This window comes from Carya illinoinensis, chromosome 7 (genome assembly GCF_018687715.1).
Source record: "Carya illinoinensis cultivar Pawnee chromosome 7, C.illinoinensisPawnee_v1, whole genome shotgun sequence".
Classification (NCBI taxonomy): domain Eukaryota; kingdom Viridiplantae; phylum Streptophyta; class Magnoliopsida; order Fagales; family Juglandaceae; genus Carya; species Carya illinoinensis.
This window is the reverse complement of record NC_056758.1, coordinates 13,051,573-13,073,106: the sequence shown is the minus strand read 5'-3', so window position 1 is coordinate 13,073,106 and position 21,534 is coordinate 13,051,573. Positions and strand designations below refer to the sequence as shown.

Genomic DNA, 21,534 nt, shown 5'->3' with positions numbered 1-21,534 from the left:
TTTATTTTTTTTAAGGGAAACTGTCATCTTACATTCATTAGAAATCCTTATGAAACCATAAATTTCGGTGCTTAGCTCTCTAATTTGAAGCTTGAATCTCATGTTCTCTTGTGATAAAATAATCTCAACAATCATTTGATTTATGTGTGTATTGAGCCACCTCATTTAGTTCTACATTAATGATTGTAAATTTAGTCATTTATTTTTAAATAATTTGAAAGTTAATATTAATAAATATTATGCAAATTGAAATTTTATAGGTATAGATCACTTTGCATTCATTCCTATATAACATTACTCTTCTTCCTTCTATATCTCATTTATTACAGTTAGCAATCCAACAATGCAACTTAAAAAAAAAAAAAAAAAAAAAAACTCTAGAGTAAGGTTATAAATCAAATAAAAAATTAACAATTTTTCTGAGCATCGAACCTCTTTAAACAGGAGAGGGCGCTACATCTGTTATGTAAGGCTATACGCTGTTGATTGTTTTCCCTTCACCAAAACCTTGTTTACAAAAAGAAGATTTACAACAATGAACTATGAACTATATGTAGAAAGGTAATCACAAAAAAGAAAACGTTTAGAGAGTAATGAATATATTTTACAACTCGGTGATGACATTCCCAATAGAGGTCTTGTAAATCTACATCTCGATTATGGAGATTGATAGAGGGAAAACCAATCCATTTCTGGAGCGACAGGCTAGTCTGAACGTGGCAACAAGAAAGTGAAGCCTGTGTTATCACGAATAAGTGGTGGAGATTCAACGTCGGAGATGTCTATTTGTTCCATGGACTTTGATAAGTCATCAACTGAAAACGGAATACTGCAGATGGTACTAGTGGCAGGTAAGTTATCATAACAAAGAATCAAACTGAAGCAGTCACGAAAGGAGAGGTTGATGGAATCATCACACAATTGAATGCTGTCACTAACCTTGAATCGTCATCCAATAGGAATGAATTACTTACTGCATTGTTAGAGTCTTCTGTCATGAGCACCCTCATATTGGAAATAACCTAGACAGAAACATTAAGATGGTAAACTCAATGTTGGTCAGTTTTGTGGTAAATGTTTGTAATCTCGAGAAAAATGAAAATCGATAATCCTGTAGGGACAAAGATCACTCTGGACATAGTTTGGGTAATGACATCCATCAAATACTTACATCTGAGGACACGCTATGTGTGCCATATTTGTCATCCCAGTACATTGTACTGATCCGATATAGCTGCTGTACACTGAGGACCTGTAAATTGCAAAATTAGGTTCACTGAGATCCTGGGAAGAGGTGAAGGTGAATTACTAATTTTTGGCTAGTAACGGCAAAGTAGAATGAAGTATATCCATTGCTTCTAATGCATTACTCACTGGGCAAAGATCATGGCTGATTTCATCTAGTGTTTTCTTTGGTTTTTGATGTATGACCTGAATCAGAAAATTGGATATTTCAGAAGACTATTAGTTGCTCCACCATTGTAATAAGCAAATCTGGTAGAAATGGAAAATAACCAAGAACAGAAGAAGGATACCAGAAACCCAATAGCCTGTTTAATATGCTTGAGCTCATCCCAAGAAGAACCTGCATACTGATTTTTTCTTTTTCCTTTGGTTAATTATGAGAGATATATCACAATATCAGACTATGTGGCAGTGAATTCAAGGTACCTCATCTGTGGCATTATAACACCAATGTTCCAATTCAGCCAGCCCAGCTTTCACGTATTCACCATTACTGAAGGAACAGCACTCTCGCCTTAACAGAAGACTGTAAAAAAAATGCGCTATGCTAAATGATAAAGGAAAATTTTCTACTTGCATTAGATTTAAAACCCAAAGGCAAAATGAAATTGTGGCATAGACTCTACACCTGTTGAATAGCTGAACATTGATGAAAGAAAATATTTGTGTGAACACCTTACGAACTAAAAATGAGGGTACCTAGGAGAGAAAATAAAACAATCATAAGCAAAAGTTAATTTGCTGAAAGTACACACTCAAAATGAAATTCAGTAAAATCAAATATATGAAATTCATGATCAACCAAATCAGGGTTAGTTAATCCGCCAATCATGGTCAGCAAAGCCAGAGTTGGCTCATCAGGGTCCCAGCCTACGTCAACTAGTTCCAATACTGAAAAAATACTTCTATCTTATAGCATGAAAAAAAGGAACAGAGCTAAAAGAAATTCCACTAACATGATTTTCTTTCAGAGTGTTTAAGAAGCTTCCAAGGCTTTTCACTATCCCTTGCCAGTGAGCAATTAAAGCTCGCTGGGCTTCAGTGTTTGCAACAGAGCGTGACCCCTTAACCAAGCTTGCTCTGGATGTTCTTGGTGCCTGTTTCATCAGATTCAAATAATAAAGTTTTTAGTTTAAGGAATTTGATAGGAATAAAGCAAGTAAAATAATTTGAGCCAAAGGCCTGTGGCCTGATGGCATAACACCTAAGTCTCTGGCCTGATGGCATAACACCTAAGTCTCCAAAATGGAGGTCTTGGGTTCAACCCCCCTCTCCCAATGTGTATATACACATATAAATAAATAAATAAAAACAGAATAAAAAAGTAAAATAATTTGATCAACCTGGATGCACAATCCAAGCAATGGAGAAATTTCTTTCCTCAAATTATCTCGAATCATTCCATAGATCTTTTCCACATATGCTGTAAGCTGCTGTTTAAAAAGCAAAGCCGGGTACTTGGCTTCAACTTGCCGTAATGTATCCATCCCACCATTCATGTTGCCATTGATTAACGAAAGATTGATTACTTGTGGAGCACCACGGAAACTCTAAATGAAAAAATGCGAAAAACATGAATCAACTGAAGAATCGAAATTCTACGAACAGCTGTGGATATTGAAAAGAAACTTGTTACTTGTGTCATCCTCCCAAATAGAGTAGCTGATGATGAACGGCGTCGTTGTGGAGCCATTCCAGCTGCACCACTTGCTTTCAATGTGCGCTGGAGTAGTAAGAGAAGTGTTGATGCATTGGATAGCCAATAGGCTAAGATATCATTGTTATCCTGGGTCTGAAATCCAAATGGAAACAATAATGTTAAAACAGGTTTCTAAAAAACAAAAACAGGCATCTGAAAAAAAAACAAAGTACTTGGCATATAAATTTGGGTATTAAAAACCTCAATAGCATTGCCAATTGTCTGAATGATCCGATCAAAAACACTAGTTCTCTCAACTTCAAATGATCTCCAGTGCAGAAGGCATTTATATATGATGCACGCAGCAATAGGCCTAGTCCCTGCAAAGCTAAGGTGCTGTGCAATACATTGTATGAGCAACTCTTGGTTTTCCTGCTGCTTCTCATTTAGGGATTTTTGGGGTTTCTCCTCTAGTTCATAAAGATCCCTTTGGTTTGTTGAAGGACCATGCAGATCCTGATATATTTACCAGGTGATCAGCAATAGAGAAAAATCAAGCAGGAACACTCAGATAGCTCATATCACAAGTTTACTTTTATAATCTATATCTTGTTTCTTAAAGAGTGTAAAATGAGAAAATGTTTTTGAGAGCTTTGCTTACCAAAGCTGCCCTTGCGTCCATTCCAAAATGACTGTTTTCAGGACCTCTCTGCCATACATCAAAGAACCAGATAATCTCTACACTATCTGGGTCAATGAATCAATCACAGATATTGATGCTTAATTAATTACCTGAATGATTGATCTAGAGCGTCCTGAGAGGAACTTGTTAGTTGCCATGGATACAGCTTGTTGACGTAAGACTTGATTCTCCGATTCTAAATTGGTAAGCTTCTCTTCTAGCCTAATCAAAGAAATCTAGATGTTCAGTTAAGCACGAAAAATTAAACAAGTGATGATTTTTTTAAAATCAAATTGGGCCATGAAGAATATTGAAATTTTAAATATGTGAATTGGTGCTAGAAAAATATAAATGCATTTTAATATGTTCCAATGGTTTCATACATTCAATAATGTAGTTTATCCTAAAAATCCAATGATTATACATTGAGGGTTGAGGGGATAGCAGGAAAAACATACCTTAAAATGGCTTGTCACAATCTTACATATCATTTCAAGAACAGCATATTTTCGGTTCTTGCAGATTTTCTTTTGTATGTAAGCGTGCTAATTTGGATGGAGTGTCATATGCAATTTGAATGGCCCACTATCTCATATTGAAATCTGATCTTACAATTTACAGTCAATGGTAATCTTTATGTTTTGTTTTGCATCTTGATGAAGTAATGTATGAAGAAAGATAACAATCCTTAATCATAATGACCACAGTTGCCATTGCAATAACTACTCAAATTTAATGTGGAAAATCAAATGGACCAGTAAACAGTGCCACTCAGATAGATGTTCATGCCAATTTTAATTGTTTCTGCCAAATGGAATTTCCAAGAAGTAAGCATCCTATCATTTAGATGTCTAATATTCATTTTAGTCAAGTTTACCCTTTTTTTAATCTTTTCCATCTTTTCCTTTGTTTATTACATCTAATGCGTGACAGGTTTTGCAAAGAGGTTGTGAGTAAGTTTATTGCTATTATTACTATTTATAAATTGGCAAAAGGGAATCCATTGGGTGTAAGGGGAAGATTGAATGAGAAGAGGGAGTGACTGACGTTAGAAGTCTGGAAGTGTAGGCCTGATCTGGGTTGAGCAACGATATTACCTGTAGGCAGAATAAAATGGTGCGTATGACTAAGTGATGCTGTGCGTTTCAGAAGGGGGCAACGATATTACAGTATGAAGATCCAAAATGGTGCGTAAAGGATTTAAGTGAAACGGTGCAAGAAGAGAAATAGATGCAGGGGCTTTTCAAGTGTTGTGTTTGTGTAAATGGCTTGTAAACTTCGTCATTTTACTTCCGTGTAGGAAACTTGTATAAAAGACTGAAAATGCGAGTTTAGCTTTAGTTCTGAGTTCTTGAGATTGAAGTATACTTTGGAGGTTGGAGATTCCTCGAAAATCTCTTCCAAGAATAAGAAGGATCTTGGGTTCCTTGTTCATTGTTTCGATTCTTGATTTCGTTAGTTTTCATTCTTAAAGTGGTTCTTGCTGTGTTCTTACATTCTTGCTGGGAAAACTGAGGAATACCATTACATTGGGTTTCTGTCTGGATTTTTTTTTAATCACTCTAATGAATGAAAAAGAGGATGTTTTTCGTTACATCTAGAATTGAATTGTCTCATCAATCATTATTTAGATGTAACATCACTTCTAAGACTAAACTATAAAAAAGGGTAAAACACATTTAGGAATGTCAATATATATGCTTCTCCATTTGGGATGTTGTAGTATCAACCATATTCGTCGGATAGTTGTGTGAAGATGCCAAACTATTTCAAGAGTCATGACTTTTTTTAGCCACGATAAGTATGTGAAACGATTATGTAAAACATGTGAAAATTTCTTTACATGTAAAATAAGTATGAGTGTGTTATTCTTGAAGAATCATATCACCTGGTCAAAGATTCCTGGAGCTGATGAACTTTGTTCTCTGTTTCTTGTAATTTTTTACGTCGCACTTCACTAGACTCTTCAGCTTCACTATATTTTCTTTTACAGTCATCAGCTCTTTGTCTCTCTAACTCCAATGATGCCTGTGTTGGCATGAGCCCAGTTTATATCACTAGTTGAAATGGCCATGATATATCCTTATGTGTAAAATAACATATAGAATATCTCCATGTATGCATGCAAGAAGCTGGAAGAACTCTATGAACTCTTTGGAAAACTTAATTGTATCCATTCATAGATTGACCAAAAATCTGCCATGGTGATGCTGAATAAATAATGTAATAAATCAAATTGCAACACGTGACCATGTACCATGTCTTGTTACCTAAGTCAGTTAGCCATTTCATTGAAAAAGCAGTGTAAGTTGCAGAAAATGTTGAACTTTTCAGATCTTAAATGATCCGAATCGAAGACACATTATAAATTTGACAAGATGTCGCCACATACTGTCTGCATTGATTTTTTTTTTTTTTGGATTCTATATCCTACAACCTTTGTACCACGTGTTGCCAACTAGGTCACCTTATCCATTTCAAAAATTGTTCAAAAATAGTACTTGAAAATTATCATTACTAAGGTGAAGTGACTTGAATCTATCAACTGCAGGAAAAAGTTAAGATTAGTGTTCCCCAATATTATTACCACTGTATCCTGCTCTGATATTTGAAATACCTAGTCTTGTAAACTTCATATGGCACAAAAGAGATCAAACAAGTATTCATCTTAACAAACATGAGAAATGTGAAGTAACTTCTTGCTCTGTTGAATTGCCAGAAATATTCTGTAGTAACTTTATAACTATCAACCATATACGTCAACCACAAAAGTTTCAATTATCATGACATGACACAGTTATGTGAGATGTAGAGTGTCCTTAAGAACTTTATCACCAATAGACAGTTTGATTTACCATTTCACGCATCATATATGATATAACCAAAAAACTAGTTTTATTTGGTAGCAAAAGGAAAACTATATATCATACACTTGATCCCACAGAAGACATTAGCTGCAGTTTTTGGTAGGTTTCTAACCTTGAGGCTCTGCACTTCTGCTGTTAGAGAATCTATTTTTTGGGTATCTTCGACAAGAACTTGAGTTTCTTTGATAACAGGAGGTGCTTCTTCAATAGCCTGTTTTGCAAACTCTCGTTCCTTGACAAGTAACGCATTTGATTCCTCAACTTTATTCTGCAGTTCTTGCAATGAATTCTGCAATTTTGCTATCTCCTGTGATTTTGCTTCCTCTTGGTCAGTCTGCATATGTGACATTAAGGAATGAGATAATATCCATATAGAAAAGCAGAAATGAGTGTCTCTTCTTCAGATGGTGAAAGGTCAAACAAAAGTCACTGACAATCTTTGAAGTCTCAAAGCATATTTTAATAGATACAAAAGCAAAAGATGCATTAGCGTGGAGCTCCTTTGCAAGGTGTCATAGTGCATGCTTCTATGCCTAAAACTACCTATCTGTAGAAAATCGGTATTACCCTTAAACGTTTTTCCAATTGTAAACGCCAAGTGAGCTCCTCCACTCTTTTTTCAAGCTTATCCTTTGCTTCTTTAAGTGCACCGGTTTCCCTTGCAGCCTGGAAAAGATTGCTTATGGATGTTATATATAAAAGAAGATATAGGATATAATTAACAAAGAAGGTTTAAAAATTTATCAATGTAGAGAAAATTTACTTGGTATACCATGCATGCCAATAGTGGGATCAACATTCTTTTATATCAATTATTGAATTAGTCAAATAGAACAGAAGAGACAAACAGTGAGACTCAGGACTCCATCACATGCACATGCTAAATAGCTCCATAATCTTGCAAGATTTGATATTACACCTCAACTTGTTTGAATGAATATTTAAGAGAACGATTATATTTCTTAAATTCAATCTTTACTATATAGTTGGGAATCTGAAGAAATAAAATGATGATGACTATGATGGTTACAACAAGAAATAACACGATTCAACCTTTTAAGATGCCAAGGATGACACAAAGAGTCACTAGTTTTTTACATTTCCATTGTACCTATGATCCTTCCAGTATCATTTACACATACGTATAATTTTGGAAAAAAGCCCTGGTGCACGTATTATGCTGTATACCATCCTATCATCGAGTCAACATTAGTGCATGTATTATGACTGTGATGACATCTATGCCTATGAAATCTCACTTTCTTGCTTGTTATTTTCCTTGGATGAAAAAAGTATGACTTAAGGCACCGAATAGGAAATCTTATCTTCGGGGGCAATAGAAACAATAGGCCAAAGTATGAGCTTTTTGACATAATGTATAGTTTCACAAATAAATAATACAAAAATTCTTATCAACATACTTGTCAACCTAGGCATATAAAGCGCATGTATACGATAGTGAAAGATACAAGTTACAAAGCTGACTATTAACCTGCAGTAATTGAGAAAAAAAAATCTGTGCAGTGAGATGTGCTCCTTTGTTACTTTGTATTTTTTTAATTTGTGCAAGGATAGTGCCATGCATAACCTTCTCCAGATATATGTTTTCATATAATATTGCAGGAAAATGTATAATACTAACCATTTTGAGCTTTCGTAGTTCTCTCCTTGCAATTCGTCCCCTCCATCTGCATTGTGTGACTATTGAGCCTCTCTTAAGCTTCTTATAGTATGATGCAGCTTTATGACAACGCCATCTTGCCTGCATTTTGTTAGAAAGTGAGTTTTCATTTTTGGACAGTGATAACAGTATACGAGTAGATTTCCAGGCAAAATAAGTTTTGAAGTGTATGACCTGAACAAATATAGCAGCTTTAGTTCGTTTTCTAAGTCTAAATTCTTTACGAGCAGCCAATGCCCTTAAACCTGTTTGCAAGACAAGCATAGAGAGATGGAGATTGCAATAGGTTTTTCTGGCTTGGTATCTTCGTATGTGCTTCTGAATTTTCACAGCAGCTGCCACCCTTTTCAAGAACTCAAAAAGTTTGCAAGCCAGTCTTCCTACAAGTAAATACCAAATAAATAAGAATATCATTCCATTAAGGGGACTATAGATTTAGGGCATGTTTGGATGTTTGGGGCATCTTAGAATTTTGTGAATAATAGTGAAATAGTTTGAGCGAAGATGTTTTATTGGATTATGGGAAAGGAGAGAGAAAAAGTTGAATAAAAATGTATTTTAAAATAAGTATTGTATTGGACTTTGTGAAAGTGAATAGAAAAAGTTAAAAAATTGTTTGAATATAATTTTTTAATATTATTTTTATTTTGAAGTTTGTAAATGTTGTATTGATTTTTGTGTTTTTTTTTTTAAGTTTGTAAAAGTTGTATTAATTTTTGTATTTGAATAATGATTAGGTAATTATTAGATGAAAAATTGAAAATTTGAAATTGAAAAATGTTTTGTATTCGAGTGATGTTTGGGAATGAAATTTTGAGAAGTTTTGACAATTCTCATGTTTGCCAAACATCCCCAAGTCTCCCAAGAAAAGTACTTCATATAGTTAAAGGCTCACCTCTACATATAGATTGCAAATCTATTGTAGCCTTCTGCAGTGCAACAAAATGTCTACGAGCAATATGAGTTCGAACGCGCCACTGAATAGTTTTTGCTGCGCGACTGAGTACCTCAGCCCTCTGTGCATCGAGTTCAGCCATCTGACCAGCTCTTAGGAACACTTTCGTTTTGCCTATCTGAAAAACCATTTTGCCCCATTCAACAATGCCTTTGGCCACAATATGGGATTAGATCAATGGACATTCATTATAATTAGAAACATATACATCCATGCATGCATGGCTTATACATAAATAAAGCCCTGCTGCAATGTGCAGTGCATGTGCGTATGTAACACTGATAAAGCTTAAGTAATTATAGAAGCTTGTACAAGATTGAATGAAAGAGAAGCAGTAATACTTTATCAGCAGTTTCTAAAATCACCAAAGGTACTCCATGTTTTACCTGAAACCCTTTAAGCCCCTTCTTTTCTAGAATATTTTTGCAAACAACCTTTTCGTTGTTTCTGCACATAATGAAACACATCAAGAAAGTAGAACCCTCATGCAATTAATTATATGTAACAAATGTCAAGAGTTACAGGTCATAACTTCTTTTAAACATGAAGGGAAATATATGTGAAAGAGTGTACTTACATTCCTTCTAAGACCTCTGGAGCAAGAAGACCAAATCGATGTATGAATTCATAGAAAGGACGGCGGGTTGGGTATCCAGCACAACTGATTCTGATTGCCTCTAAAACACCCTACAAGAACTAACATCAGTCCAGCAGAATACAGAAAGGGAAAAGAACAAAAAATAAATAAAAACTAAGAGTGATGGGTATGTTTTCAGAACACCAGCTTGAGAGAGAGAGAGAGAGATCAAATTTTACTTACACCACAACGCAGTTGTTGCATGATGTTGACATTCTCAAATATGGCAGGTTTTAGAAGGTTGTTTGGCTTCACACATCTAATGTACTGAGGTTCAGTAGAGTTTAATGTTTCCATCAATTGATGTAGTTGTACCTGCAAAAATTAATCAAACAAACTTTAGTTGTCAAGTTCTTGCAGCATAAAAAGGTTTGATGTGTTAAAAGAAGCGAGATGAGCTGATGCATGCAGATGCATTACTTTAAGTGTAGTATAGTTTCAGGCATATCTACTACAATAACCACCAAGATCACAGAATCAAAGTACCTTAAAACGAGAACCAATAGAAGAAAACTTTGAAGATTTAGTTTTTTCTTCTGGAAGTGGAGGGAAAAGGCCTGCCACAAAAGGACATGTGGAAACACCCAATAAGTCTTGATATTCAGGGACCACATAGTCCTTGTTTTTGTCCAAAAATTGGTCGGATTGATATAGCACCTGAAACAAAAAAGTGGAACCAGGGTAAAAATTACTATGCCACAGTAGCCCACACTAGCCACAATTGATGCCTCGGTAGTCAATCATACCTCTCCAGCATAATGAGCAATGGAGTAATCCGTGCGAGATAGTTTTGGCTTTATGAAACGCTTGTGGTTTTTAAATGTTTGATACAGCTTGTTTGCAAATGTCTCATGTGTTGACTTTGGAAACATGCTGAAAAAGAAAAGGGACGACTTAGTAAGAATGAAATGAAATATCTATCTGGTGTTCGACTAGGAGTTAATCTGGAAGTTCAACATAACCCAACAAAAACTTAGGCTTTTCTTAGAATTTTCTACCCAAAAAGAGAAATGAAAATAGCAACCAAACTAATATAAACTTCCTTTTAGAAGAAAAACCAAAGCTTCATAGAAGTGAAAGAACAATATATTACCAAGCCTCATCAAGTAGAGCAATGATTCCACCTGGTTTCTGCAAAAGATAAGCATTATAAGTAAAAGACATGAGTTAAATACTAGCCCTGAAGCAGATATTCAATCTAAACTTACAAAATGGACACAACAAGCTACTCAAAACTAGTGAAAGAGCACTGCAAGCTGACATGTTTAGCATATGCCTGTCTACAAATCACAAATTTGGAAAAAAAATTCCTACAGAAAATTAAACTGTACAAGTTTGGAGGCACTATTACATCAGAGCGATTGCCATGATGGTTTACCACTCATCCACCTCTATGCTGATTTAGTTTGAAGATAGAACAGTTTATATTGTAATTTTCTCAGGAAAGAGGTAACCTGATAAGGAAGTTTTTACAAATACACTCAAAAGTAACCTTTTGGCTAGATAAATGAAGTGTGGACTTGGTTCCTTAATAATATCGTGTCCAGATTGGATCTGATAACAAAACAAATGGTTAAAGTTGTTAATGGAAGGAAGGAAGATTGACCTTTTCAATAAGATCCAATACATCTTGATTATCCACAAACTCAATGTAGCTCCAATCAATCTCCTCTTTCGTGTATTCTTCCTGTTCCATCTTGAAAACGTGCTGAAAGTAATCACCAGAAAGAGTTAAGTTAAAAAGAATGAATAAACTGAAGCACAAGTACTCAATTTGTTCTAGAGACATTACCTGGTTGAAATGTTGCTGCAACTTCTCATTTGTGAAATTAATGCAGAACTGCTCGAAACTGCACATTGTATGGTAATATCAAATTGTAATGAAATGTGTAACTCATAAGAATTATTTGCTTGAATATCCTCAACAATAGATGTACGGATGTATATGTATGTGTATTTATATGCATATTATGTATAATTATATCTATCGTACTTGCGAGATGTTACCTGTTAGTCTTAAAGCTTTCAAAACCATAGATGTCGAGAACCCCAATCAAAGACTTTGAATTAGGATCTTGTCCAATTGAGACATTAATTTTATCCACCAACCTGCATTTAATCAGAAAATCACGCAGCATTAGATGAATATCCAAGTTACCATGTCCGTAGTGTTTCACATAGTGATCAAGAACCATTTTGAAAACCTGGTGATAAATCTGAAAGCATTACCACAATAGATATTGTCTTACCAGTCAAATAGTCGAGAATATACTGTCTTAGCTAAACCATCTCGGCTAATTGCTGCACTTTGAGGATCAAGGCAGCGTTTTATGACTTCTTCTGGTGTGATCATGACACGCTTACATAATGCATCTTCCAAGGCCACAGCATCACACCTGAAATAAGGAAAAGCTCAATCATTCCAACCAAACGAGAGGGAACATATAAGAAAATGGACCATGGTCATATTATTAGGATGGAACTAATACATGAGAAGCTCTGCAGTCATTCTAAGATGGAATTTGGCTTGGTCATCTTTTGGAACAGATGAATCAACTTCCTTCCCCTTAGCAAACTCAATATTGCCAAGATGAAGTATTGCAGCAACAACTCTGAAAATTGCTTCCTGTGTGTGAGAGGTGGGTGGTCAGAAGATATTCTTTCTTATCTATGCAATAAGCAGTTAATGTTTCCTTTTGAAAAGGCTGAACCTGTTCCATTTCACTAATCCCAACAATGTCCATTGCTCTCCTTGTGTCAAGATAATCACGAGCATCACTTACACCAACCAGTTCATAACAATTTGACTGGTTAAGGTAGTGAAATGATTTAGGGTTTCCCAACTTGTACTTCTCAATTTCCTGTCAACAACATAAATGACTTTAGACGAATGTTCAAATCAAGTGATAATTTGGAAACCACATGAAATCTTCCATTCCAAAAGGAGAATACCTCCTGTGGTGCAGCACAAAGAAGGTAGAAGCAGTGGTAGTTGCGTTCAGGATCAGAAATTTGGCAAACACGAGACCTCTCCAAAAGGTAAGTTCTGATGGCTGCACCTGAGATTCTTCCATGCTTATCAAACTGGATCTCTACAAATTTTCCAAAACGGCTGCAACAACATTTATTTATAGAAACAGGATCAAACCACTCTGACAAAGGAACTGACTATGTGTGGCTTGTTATATATGACATAAAAGGGGTTCGCTCAGGTCAGACTGATAAATCGCACCATCAGTGAGAAATCTGGCACCAAATATGCAGCCATTTGGCTAAATGTTTATTATCAATACATCGGCACAGTATTATGGAACATCTCTGGATTAAAAACCTCTGAAGTTAGAGTTAATTAATTAGTTAGATGTGGAGGGGAATAAAGTCTGCATGTTACCTTATTGCTTAAGAGGAAGAGTGTCTCACCTGGAATTGTTATTCCTTACAGTTTTAGCATTTCCAAATGCCTCAAGGACTGGATTTGACTGCAGTCAGATCATTAAATGCAAAAAGAAAGAAATGTAAACAATAGTAGGTAACATGGAGTAATGGGAATTTCATTTTAAAATGAGATCTAGGTTATTGAACATACTTCAAGAACTTGTTGCTCAACTGTCCGTCCTTCAGTAGCAACCCGACCTCCTAAAAATGCAAGGTATCGCATAAGCATTTTCGTGGTCTCAGTTTTACCAGCTCCACTTTCACCACTGACCAGAATTGAATTGCTTTTCCCCTCATTGATCATTGCCCTGATTTTAGTGTAGGCATTACCATTGAAAGATGGTTCACTGATAAAAGAATATAATGCCCAAAACAAAAACAGAAAATGAAAATGGAGAACGGGGATAACCTGTATGCAACATCAGCAATTGCAAAAACATGAGGGCTTAGTTCTCCAAATGGAGCTCCTTTGTATTGTTGCATCATGTGAGCATCATAAATATGAGGAAGTCTTTGGAATGGATTTATGGCAATTAGAATATTTCCAGTATAAGTCTGGCATAACATAAAAGAGATGCATATTGTTACGGAGACCAAGGTTTCAGAAAAAAGAGTGATTGCTGAGAATGATAAGTTTTGTTTTACTTGATAAATATGGAGGGAAGGAAAGCTTACATAGATTTCATTCAGTTCATATCTAATTTTTAAGTTCTGCAGAACTCCAGGCTCATGCAAATAAGATAGCTTTGTCATGTCATCAACTCCACCAGCAGGAGCTTCCATATCTTTGGGATAAATCTTTGATAGGTTTGCAACAACCTTAGAATTATCATTATTGAAACATGAATCTCAGTATCTAGAATAGTCTTAAGTTAAACATATAAATAATATAATTTTGTTTAAAAGGATTAATGTGAGGCTAAAATCTGTTTTCTAGTTGATACTACAACCGATACCAATAGGCAAAGTAGGGGATAGTTATGAATTACAAAGTTTTTTCAATGTTGATTGTAGAGAAAGAGAAACATGTACGTTCGTTGTTGTTAAAAGGAAAAAAGCCATACCCATGACTCTCTTAAGGCTGTACTTAAAGTTGTTTGAACTGTTTATGAATCATGAAGCACAAGCAAGGAGAGAGAGAGAGAGAGAGAGAGAGAGAGAGAGAGAGAGAGAGAGAGAGAGAGAGATTTTCATATGAACATTGCAGAAAACTAAATAAGAAAATTTAATGGACATGGCCTTGGACATGGCTAATATAGAGCTCCCTTTTCTGTGCATCTTTACTTCTTCTTTCCCTTTCCTCATTCTTTCCAGTATCTAACTGGGGGCTATAGATAATCGGCAGGGGAAAATAGTAGATAACAAAAAAAAAAAAAAAAAAACCTCATTAACCAATCCAAATCATTGATGGGGACATAACAAAGAATCCATTGAAGTCACCAAATATGATAAAACACGCAACTAGAAGCTAGTTCTTTGTATGGTAAAATTTAATTGATGTATGAAATGGTGAAAAACAAAAAGCCACCTTTTCCTCCACCGCAACCCATTATATAAAGTAAAAAATGCATATTTAATTTGTCAATATAGGGGACTAAACATCAAGGATGCAATTATAATGTTAGACTGAAGCACCAGTAACAAGGTATTTCTATTCCAATCAAAGAACACAGAAAGGAACTAAATGTAACTGGGCACCTTCTTCCCATTGGTAGTCTGGATCTCAGCTTCCTGTCCGTTAATCTTTGACACCTGTCCATCAATCCAAGCTAAATCTGGGTCTTCAACCCAGACATGGGAACCTACAATGATATTCACCGGAGTTCCCTACAGATGCATGCAGATATCAGAGCACGAAATTATTGCATAAGAAAATTTATTTAAAACTTAGTTATAGACAAAAAATAAAATAAAATAAAATAAAAATTCACCATAGCTCTGTATATAATCATGAGAAATTTTACTCTGTGCTAATAGAAACTTTACATTTATGTTAAACCGTGTATCAGGTGTTTTAAAAGAAAGTTTCAACTTTTTCCAACGCAGTATTGTCTTCAGAACACATAAGACCTATGCAGCTTTCCACATATAGCTTCAAGCTTAATATGTGACGAGTATAGAAAGCAAAATGGTAGAATACCCAATTGCAAAATGGTACAGAGAGTAGCTGGCTTATTAGAAAATCAAATCCATTGTTCATTACAATCCCATTGCTTCAATGCAACAGCATCTGAATTTCCCAACACCATCTGATTTCAGTAGCCTTGTTTGCCCTCGTCTCTCTTTTCTAAAACCCCTTTTCCTCCTCTTATCTTAGAGACTGATTATGAGTTGTATTATTTTGAGTTACCAAAACCCGCATCATGAAGAAATTGTTGGTGACTACATCTTCATTGGAAATGAGCTTTGGCCAATCTACTAATTGCAGGTTATGCCTCTCAATCCTTGAAATTTGTTAATACTTGGCTGTATACCACCACACATTAAGGAGGTTTTTGTTCCAAAACCCATCTTTCCAGCATTCATATATATTATTAGTCTAAGAATACAGCATTAGTTTTAGCTAAGAAAGCATAGGAGCATCCTCACGATCAAAACTCTTCACAACCTTTTCCCAAAAGAGTCGTATATTCAGTGTTCTCTAGCATGTTAATCCTTTATCATTATCTTTAACTGCTGGTATTGTTACCCTTTTATATTTGGCAGAAGAATGGACGCTTTGAAACTTTCTATCAAGGATGTTACTTTAGATCAAACCTCTTTATGGCTGATTGATCACCTGGTTCTCTTAAATGGTGAATGCTAACATCTGTTCTAAATCCCACAAGCTAAGGTTTTACAAAAATATGCAAATTAAACAATCGTTCCTCATCGTTGTAATCATGTATTCTCATGCTGTAAAGTTTCAACAAATAGTTATCTTAAAAAGGATAATGCTCCCATAAGTTTTATCAAACACAAATGAATGAGAAATGATTGAGTCTTAAAGTACACTGAAAAAGTAAAGACGACTAATCATATTTAGAAACTCGTAATAGCTATACCAGTTACAATTAACGGGGGCTTCCAGAAAAGTTCAACAGTATAGTTTACAGCAAAATAATTAACTCAAAACAAAATCGAGCACTTAAGCGCAGCAAGCATACCATTTTTAAGATTTCGTTCAGAGCTCAGCCATGCATAAGTTCTCGCTTCATAAAATTCATCCGATTGATTCAAACATTCTTAATCACAAGAACCAAAAAAGGAGCCCACCATCTTGGCGAAAATTGACATGTAGTCAAGTATGGTTAAACAAAAGGCAGGGAAACGCCAAACTTCTTAATCATCGACACTACAAAAATGGACTCGAGTATGGTCGAAAAGAAAGCCGAGAAGTGCCATTTTCTGGGAAAAATTGGAGAGAGAGAGAGAGAGAGAGAGAGAGAGAGAGACAGACAGACAGACAGACAGAGTAACCGAGATGTATGTGCGTGGTTTGGGAAGGGAATGGCGGGATACCATCCGAAATGGCTTGTGGGGAGTGACATTCTTCGAGAATACCACTAAGTTCGGTTTGCTTCCCTCTCGTTTCGCGCCAATTAGTGGCTACTAACCAAGTCCTCTCTCTCTCTCTCTCTCTCTCTCTCTCTATGCCTTTCTTAACCGAATGTGAAAGTGTTTACGTACATCGTCTCACCAGTTGCCCTGCGCCAGTCGCCACAGGGCAACTGGTTGTACTCTCGGCTTTTAGAGCTCATCCCTATAGCCGTTGGATTGGGTCCCAGAATATTTTTTAACAGTTTCTCAACATCTGTTCACAACATTTCGGCATCTCATCTCACATATTTTAACGATTTCTCTTTTCCTTTTTTAAAAAATAAACATATTTTAACGATTTCTCTTTTCCTTTTTTAAAAAATAAGATTATTATTATTGGTTTTGTAAATTCCAAACATAATAATAAAGAGAAGTTTCTGAATTAAAAAATCAATGCCAAAACCAGCTAAAATTTCTAGAGATCGAAACAATGATTGATCCTATTTAGTATTGTAACCAAAGTTTTGAAATCCATTTTGGAGACCATTCCCGTTGAGGCACTGGAACGGAATATTTCGGTATCGGTACGTTTCGGTATACCGTTTCGAGATTAATTATATATTATATATAAATATTTATATGTATATATAAACTAACAATTAATAAAATAAATACATATATATGTAAGTGTGTGATATGTATATGTGTATATATATAGAAGAATTAAAGATTTATAAAATGAATATATATTGAAAAAAAATCACAAACTTGAGTTCACTTTTAAAGAATAGACAGATTATTAAAAGTAACAATACTTCTAGTGCACGGAAAGGGGTATTTGAATTCTAAAAGTACAATTTTATTTATTATTTTTCAACTTATTTACGAGAAAGCTTTTTTTTTTTCGGATCGGAATTACTATTCCAGCAGGAATACTGGAATTCCGGCCGGAATTGACAGAAACGGCTGGAATTTGACCCGGAACGGAATAGATACCTATCCCATTCCGGTCACTGTTCCGGCATGAAAAATTCCGGCCATTCCGGCCGGAACAGAACGATTTTTAAAACATTGGTTGTAACTAGGCATGTGTAGAAAAGTGTAGAACCCGACCCGTCTGCTAAAATCGGGTTTAAATCAGATAAGGGTTTAATGAGCTCTCTAGCAGGCGAAACCGTAGCCCGCATCCAACCCCCTAATTGTAACTCTCTTATTTAGAAAAGGAAAATGATAAACTTACTTCTTATTAACAACTTGTATACAACTATGCAATAAAATAATATTATTTTAAAATTTTCTTTGACTTTTTTTTATTTGATGTGTTTAAAAATAATAAAAAAATGTTATTATATTTAAAGTTGTTTATAAGTTGTTAGCCTATCATTAAACGAAAAGAAAAGCCCATAGCCTCTCTCTCTCTCTATTTCGCAATATCTCCATTTTCTTCCCCAGTGACAACTTCGTCGTCAACGACCCAGTGATCCACATGGCGAGCTAAAGGAACCTAGTGACCCATTTCAAATAAGAGGTGGAATATCCAAGCCTGCATCTCCATGTTGAGTACTGTGGAGTCTGGTCCACACCGCTCGAGCGGAGGCATTGGCCGCTCGAGCGAAATCAGGCAGAGTCAAACGCTTGACGTCAGCTCGACAGTGAGCTCGAGCGGGATGCGGAAGGGAAGTTCGCTCGACGCGCGCTCGACACGCCGCTCGAGCGAACATACGATTTAGGGATTCCGCCGTTTGAACTATATATATGATTTTTTGCCTCTTAAGTCCACACAGAGCAGATACGAAACACTGTGGATGAACAGTATTGTGACCCATCTTGTAGTGTGATTCCTCAATAATAAAATCCTCTGCAGCTCCCGTGGACGTAGGCAATTTGCCGAACCACGTACATCTTGTGTCGTGTGTGATTGCGTGTGTGATCGTTTTTCTTTCTCATTCGGTGTTATTTCAATTCATTGTCATCGTTTTTCACAACAATTGGTATCAAGAGCCAAGGTTCGGGTCTGAGGAGAAACGATGGCTGGAGATGAATTGAAGGTATCGGGGATCGAGAAGTTTGATGGCACGGATTTTGGATACTGGAGGATGCAGATAGATGACTATCTCTATGGGAAGAAACTTCATCTTCCACTATTGGGGCAGCAACCGGAAAAGATGGATGATGCTAGTTGGAACCTGTTGGATCGATAGGTTCTGGGGGTTATTCAATTAACCCTGTCGAGATCCGTTGCACACAACGTCATCAAGGAGAAGACGACGGCGGATCTCATGGCGGCTTTGTCAGGTATGTATGAAAAGCCGTCAGCGAATAACAAGGTACATCTGATGAAAAAGCTATTCAATTTGAAAATGGCAGATAGTACGTCTGTTGCACAACATCTGAATGATTTTAATACTATCACAAATCAATTGTCGTCTGTTGAAATTGAATTTGATGACGAGATACGTGTACTGATACTATTGGCTTCATTGCCAAATAGTTGGGAAGCCATGAGAATGGCTGTTAGTAATTCTGCTGGTAAAACTAAACTGAAATATGATGTTATTAGTGATTTGATTTTGGCTGAGGAGGTGCGCAGGAAAGATTCAGGTGAGACCTCGGGTTTGAGTTCAGCCCTAAATGTTGACTCTCGAGGGAGATCACATGACAGGAATTCAAACAGAGGAAGATCAAAATCAAAGTACAGGGGCAAGAGCAAGTCGAGGCCTGGTCAGCAGGCAACTTGCTGGAATTGTGGCAAAGCTGGCCACATAAAGAAAAACTGCAAAAACCCCAAGAAGACGGAGAATGATAGTGCTAATGTGGTAACTGAAGAAGTACAGGATGCACTATTGCTTGCAGTTCATAGTCCAGTTGATGACTGGATACTGGATTCAGGGGCTTCCTTCCATACATCTTCCCACCGGGAACTAATGCGGAATTATGTTGCAGGCAATTTTGGGAAGGTATATTTGGCTGATGGTGAGGCTTTGAACGTAGTGGGGATGGGAGACATTGACATTGCACTCCCTGGCAAGAACAAATGGACCTTGCAAAAGGTCAGGCACATTCCTGAGTTGAAGAAGAACCTCAATTCTGTTGGGCAGCTTGATGAGTGTGGTCATTCAGTGGTGTTCTCAGATAGCACCTGGAAGGTCACAAAAGGGGCATTGGTACTAGCTCGGGGTAAGAAAACTGGTACACTTTATATGACTACTGATTTAATTGACACTATTGCTACTACCGTTGCAGAGAGCACAGCAGATTTGTGGCATTGTAGGCTTGGCCATATGAGTTAGAAGGGTATGATAGAACTTCTGTCTAGAGGCAAGCTACCAGAACTGAAGACAGTTGATCTCGGTATGTGTGAGAGTTGTGTTATGGGGAAACAAAAGAAGGTCAGCTTCTTGAAAAGTGGCAGGACGCCAAAGACAGGAAGACTTGATCTTGTGCACACAGATGTTTGGGGTCCTTCTCCAGTTGCATCTCTTGGAGGTTCTCGCTACTATGTTACGTTCATTGATGACCATAGTAGGAAGGTATGGATTTATTTTTTGAAACATAAATCTGAAGTATTTAATGTTTTCAAAATTTGGAAAGCCATGGTTGAGACAGAGACAGGCTTGAAACTGAAGTGTTTGAGGTCTAACAATGGTGGTGAGTATGTTGATGGCGGGTTCAAGGAGTACTGTGCAGCTCTGGGTATCAGAATGGAGAAGACCATTCCTGGGACACCACAGCAAAATGGAGTTGCTGAGCGTATGAATAGGACTATTAATGAGTGTGCTAGAAGCATGAGGTTGCACGCTGGACTACCACCCACTTTCTGGGCAGATGCAGTCAGCACTGCCGTTTATTTGATAAACAGAGGGCCATCAGTTCCACTGGATTGTGGATTGCCTGAGGAGGTTTGAAGCGGGAAAGAGGTTAAGTTTTCTCACCTTAAAACCTTTGGTTGTCTTTCTTATGTGCTTGTTGATTCTGATGCTCGTAGTAAGCTTGAGGCTAAGTCAAAGAAATGTTATTTCATTGGCTATGGAGACGAGGCATTTAGCTATCGTTTCTGGGATGATCAGGGTCGGAAAATCATAAGAAGCAGGAATGTGATTTTCAATGAGAAAATGATGTACAAGGATAAGTCGAGTACAGTTCCTGCAGTAGGTCCTCAGGAGTCCGAGTTTGTAGGATTGGATGACCTACCAGAGGTCACAGTGCAGTGTAGAGATGTGAGTGACGGGGAGAGTGGGTCCAGTACACCCATTCCTATTATTCCGCAGGCAGTTTCAGAACCGTCTACTCCTACAGTTGCAGTTCGCAGGTCAGTTAGGACTATACGTCCTCCACAGCATTTCTCACCTACTTTGAATTACATTCTGTTGACAGATGGTGGAGAACCGCAGAGTTATGAAGATACCTTGCAAGATGAGAATTCTAGCAAGTGGGAGCTGGCCATGAAAGACGAGATGGATTCCTTGCTAGGGAATCAGACATGGGAGTTGACAGAACTTCCATCAGGGAAGAAGGCATTACACAACAAGTGGGTGTACCGGGTGAAAACTGAGCATGACGGCAGTAAGAGGTACAAGGCTAGACTTGTTGTAAAAGGCTTTCAGCAAAAGCAGGGTATTGACTACTCTGAGATCTTTTCTCCTGTGGTAAAGATCACAACTATCAGGATGGTACTGGCTATGGTTGCCACTGAAGATCTATTTCTTGAGCAGTTAGATGTGAAGACAGCTTTTCTTCATGGAGACCTTGAAGAAGACATCTACATGCACCAGCCTGAGGGGTTTGTGGTACAGGGAAAGGAAGGTTCAGTTTGCAGACTGAAGAAGAGCTTGTATGGCCTGAAGCAAGCTCCTAGACAGTGGTACAAGAAATTT

The 21,534-nt window shown here is 36.8% G+C and overlaps 1 protein-coding gene across 1 annotated transcript; it reads right to left on the bottom strand.

Moving 5' to 3' along the window:
* Window positions 1-378: 378 nt before the first annotated feature.
* On the bottom strand, window positions 379-16,819 carry LOC122314893 (myosin-11-like). Its single transcript, XM_043130532.1, has 37 exons — window positions 16,288-16,819; window positions 14,840-14,968; window positions 13,817-13,960; window positions 13,551-13,696; window positions 13,293-13,449; window positions 13,127-13,185; window positions 12,659-12,818; window positions 12,418-12,567; window positions 12,196-12,332; window positions 11,956-12,102; window positions 11,714-11,815; window positions 11,499-11,556; window positions 11,313-11,414; window positions 10,800-10,837; window positions 10,453-10,579; window positions 10,193-10,363; window positions 9,890-10,021; window positions 9,647-9,756; window positions 9,456-9,516; window positions 9,010-9,187; window positions 8,076-8,494; window positions 7,001-7,099; window positions 6,546-6,767; window positions 5,455-5,594; window positions 3,677-3,788; window positions 3,546-3,593; window positions 3,146-3,400; window positions 2,882-3,037; window positions 2,589-2,795; window positions 2,202-2,342; window positions 1,874-1,944; window positions 1,672-1,771; window positions 1,536-1,592; window positions 1,375-1,431; window positions 1,172-1,252; window positions 940-1,022; window positions 379-829 (listed from the first exon to the last, which is right to left on the bottom strand). The coding sequence occupies exons 1-37, from the start codon at window positions 16,288-16,290 to the stop codon at window positions 706-708; spliced, it is 4,683 nt and encodes a 1,560-aa protein (XP_042986466.1). The 5' UTR covers window positions 16,291-16,819; the 3' UTR covers window positions 379-705.
* Window positions 16,820-21,534: the final 4,715 nt, after the last annotated feature.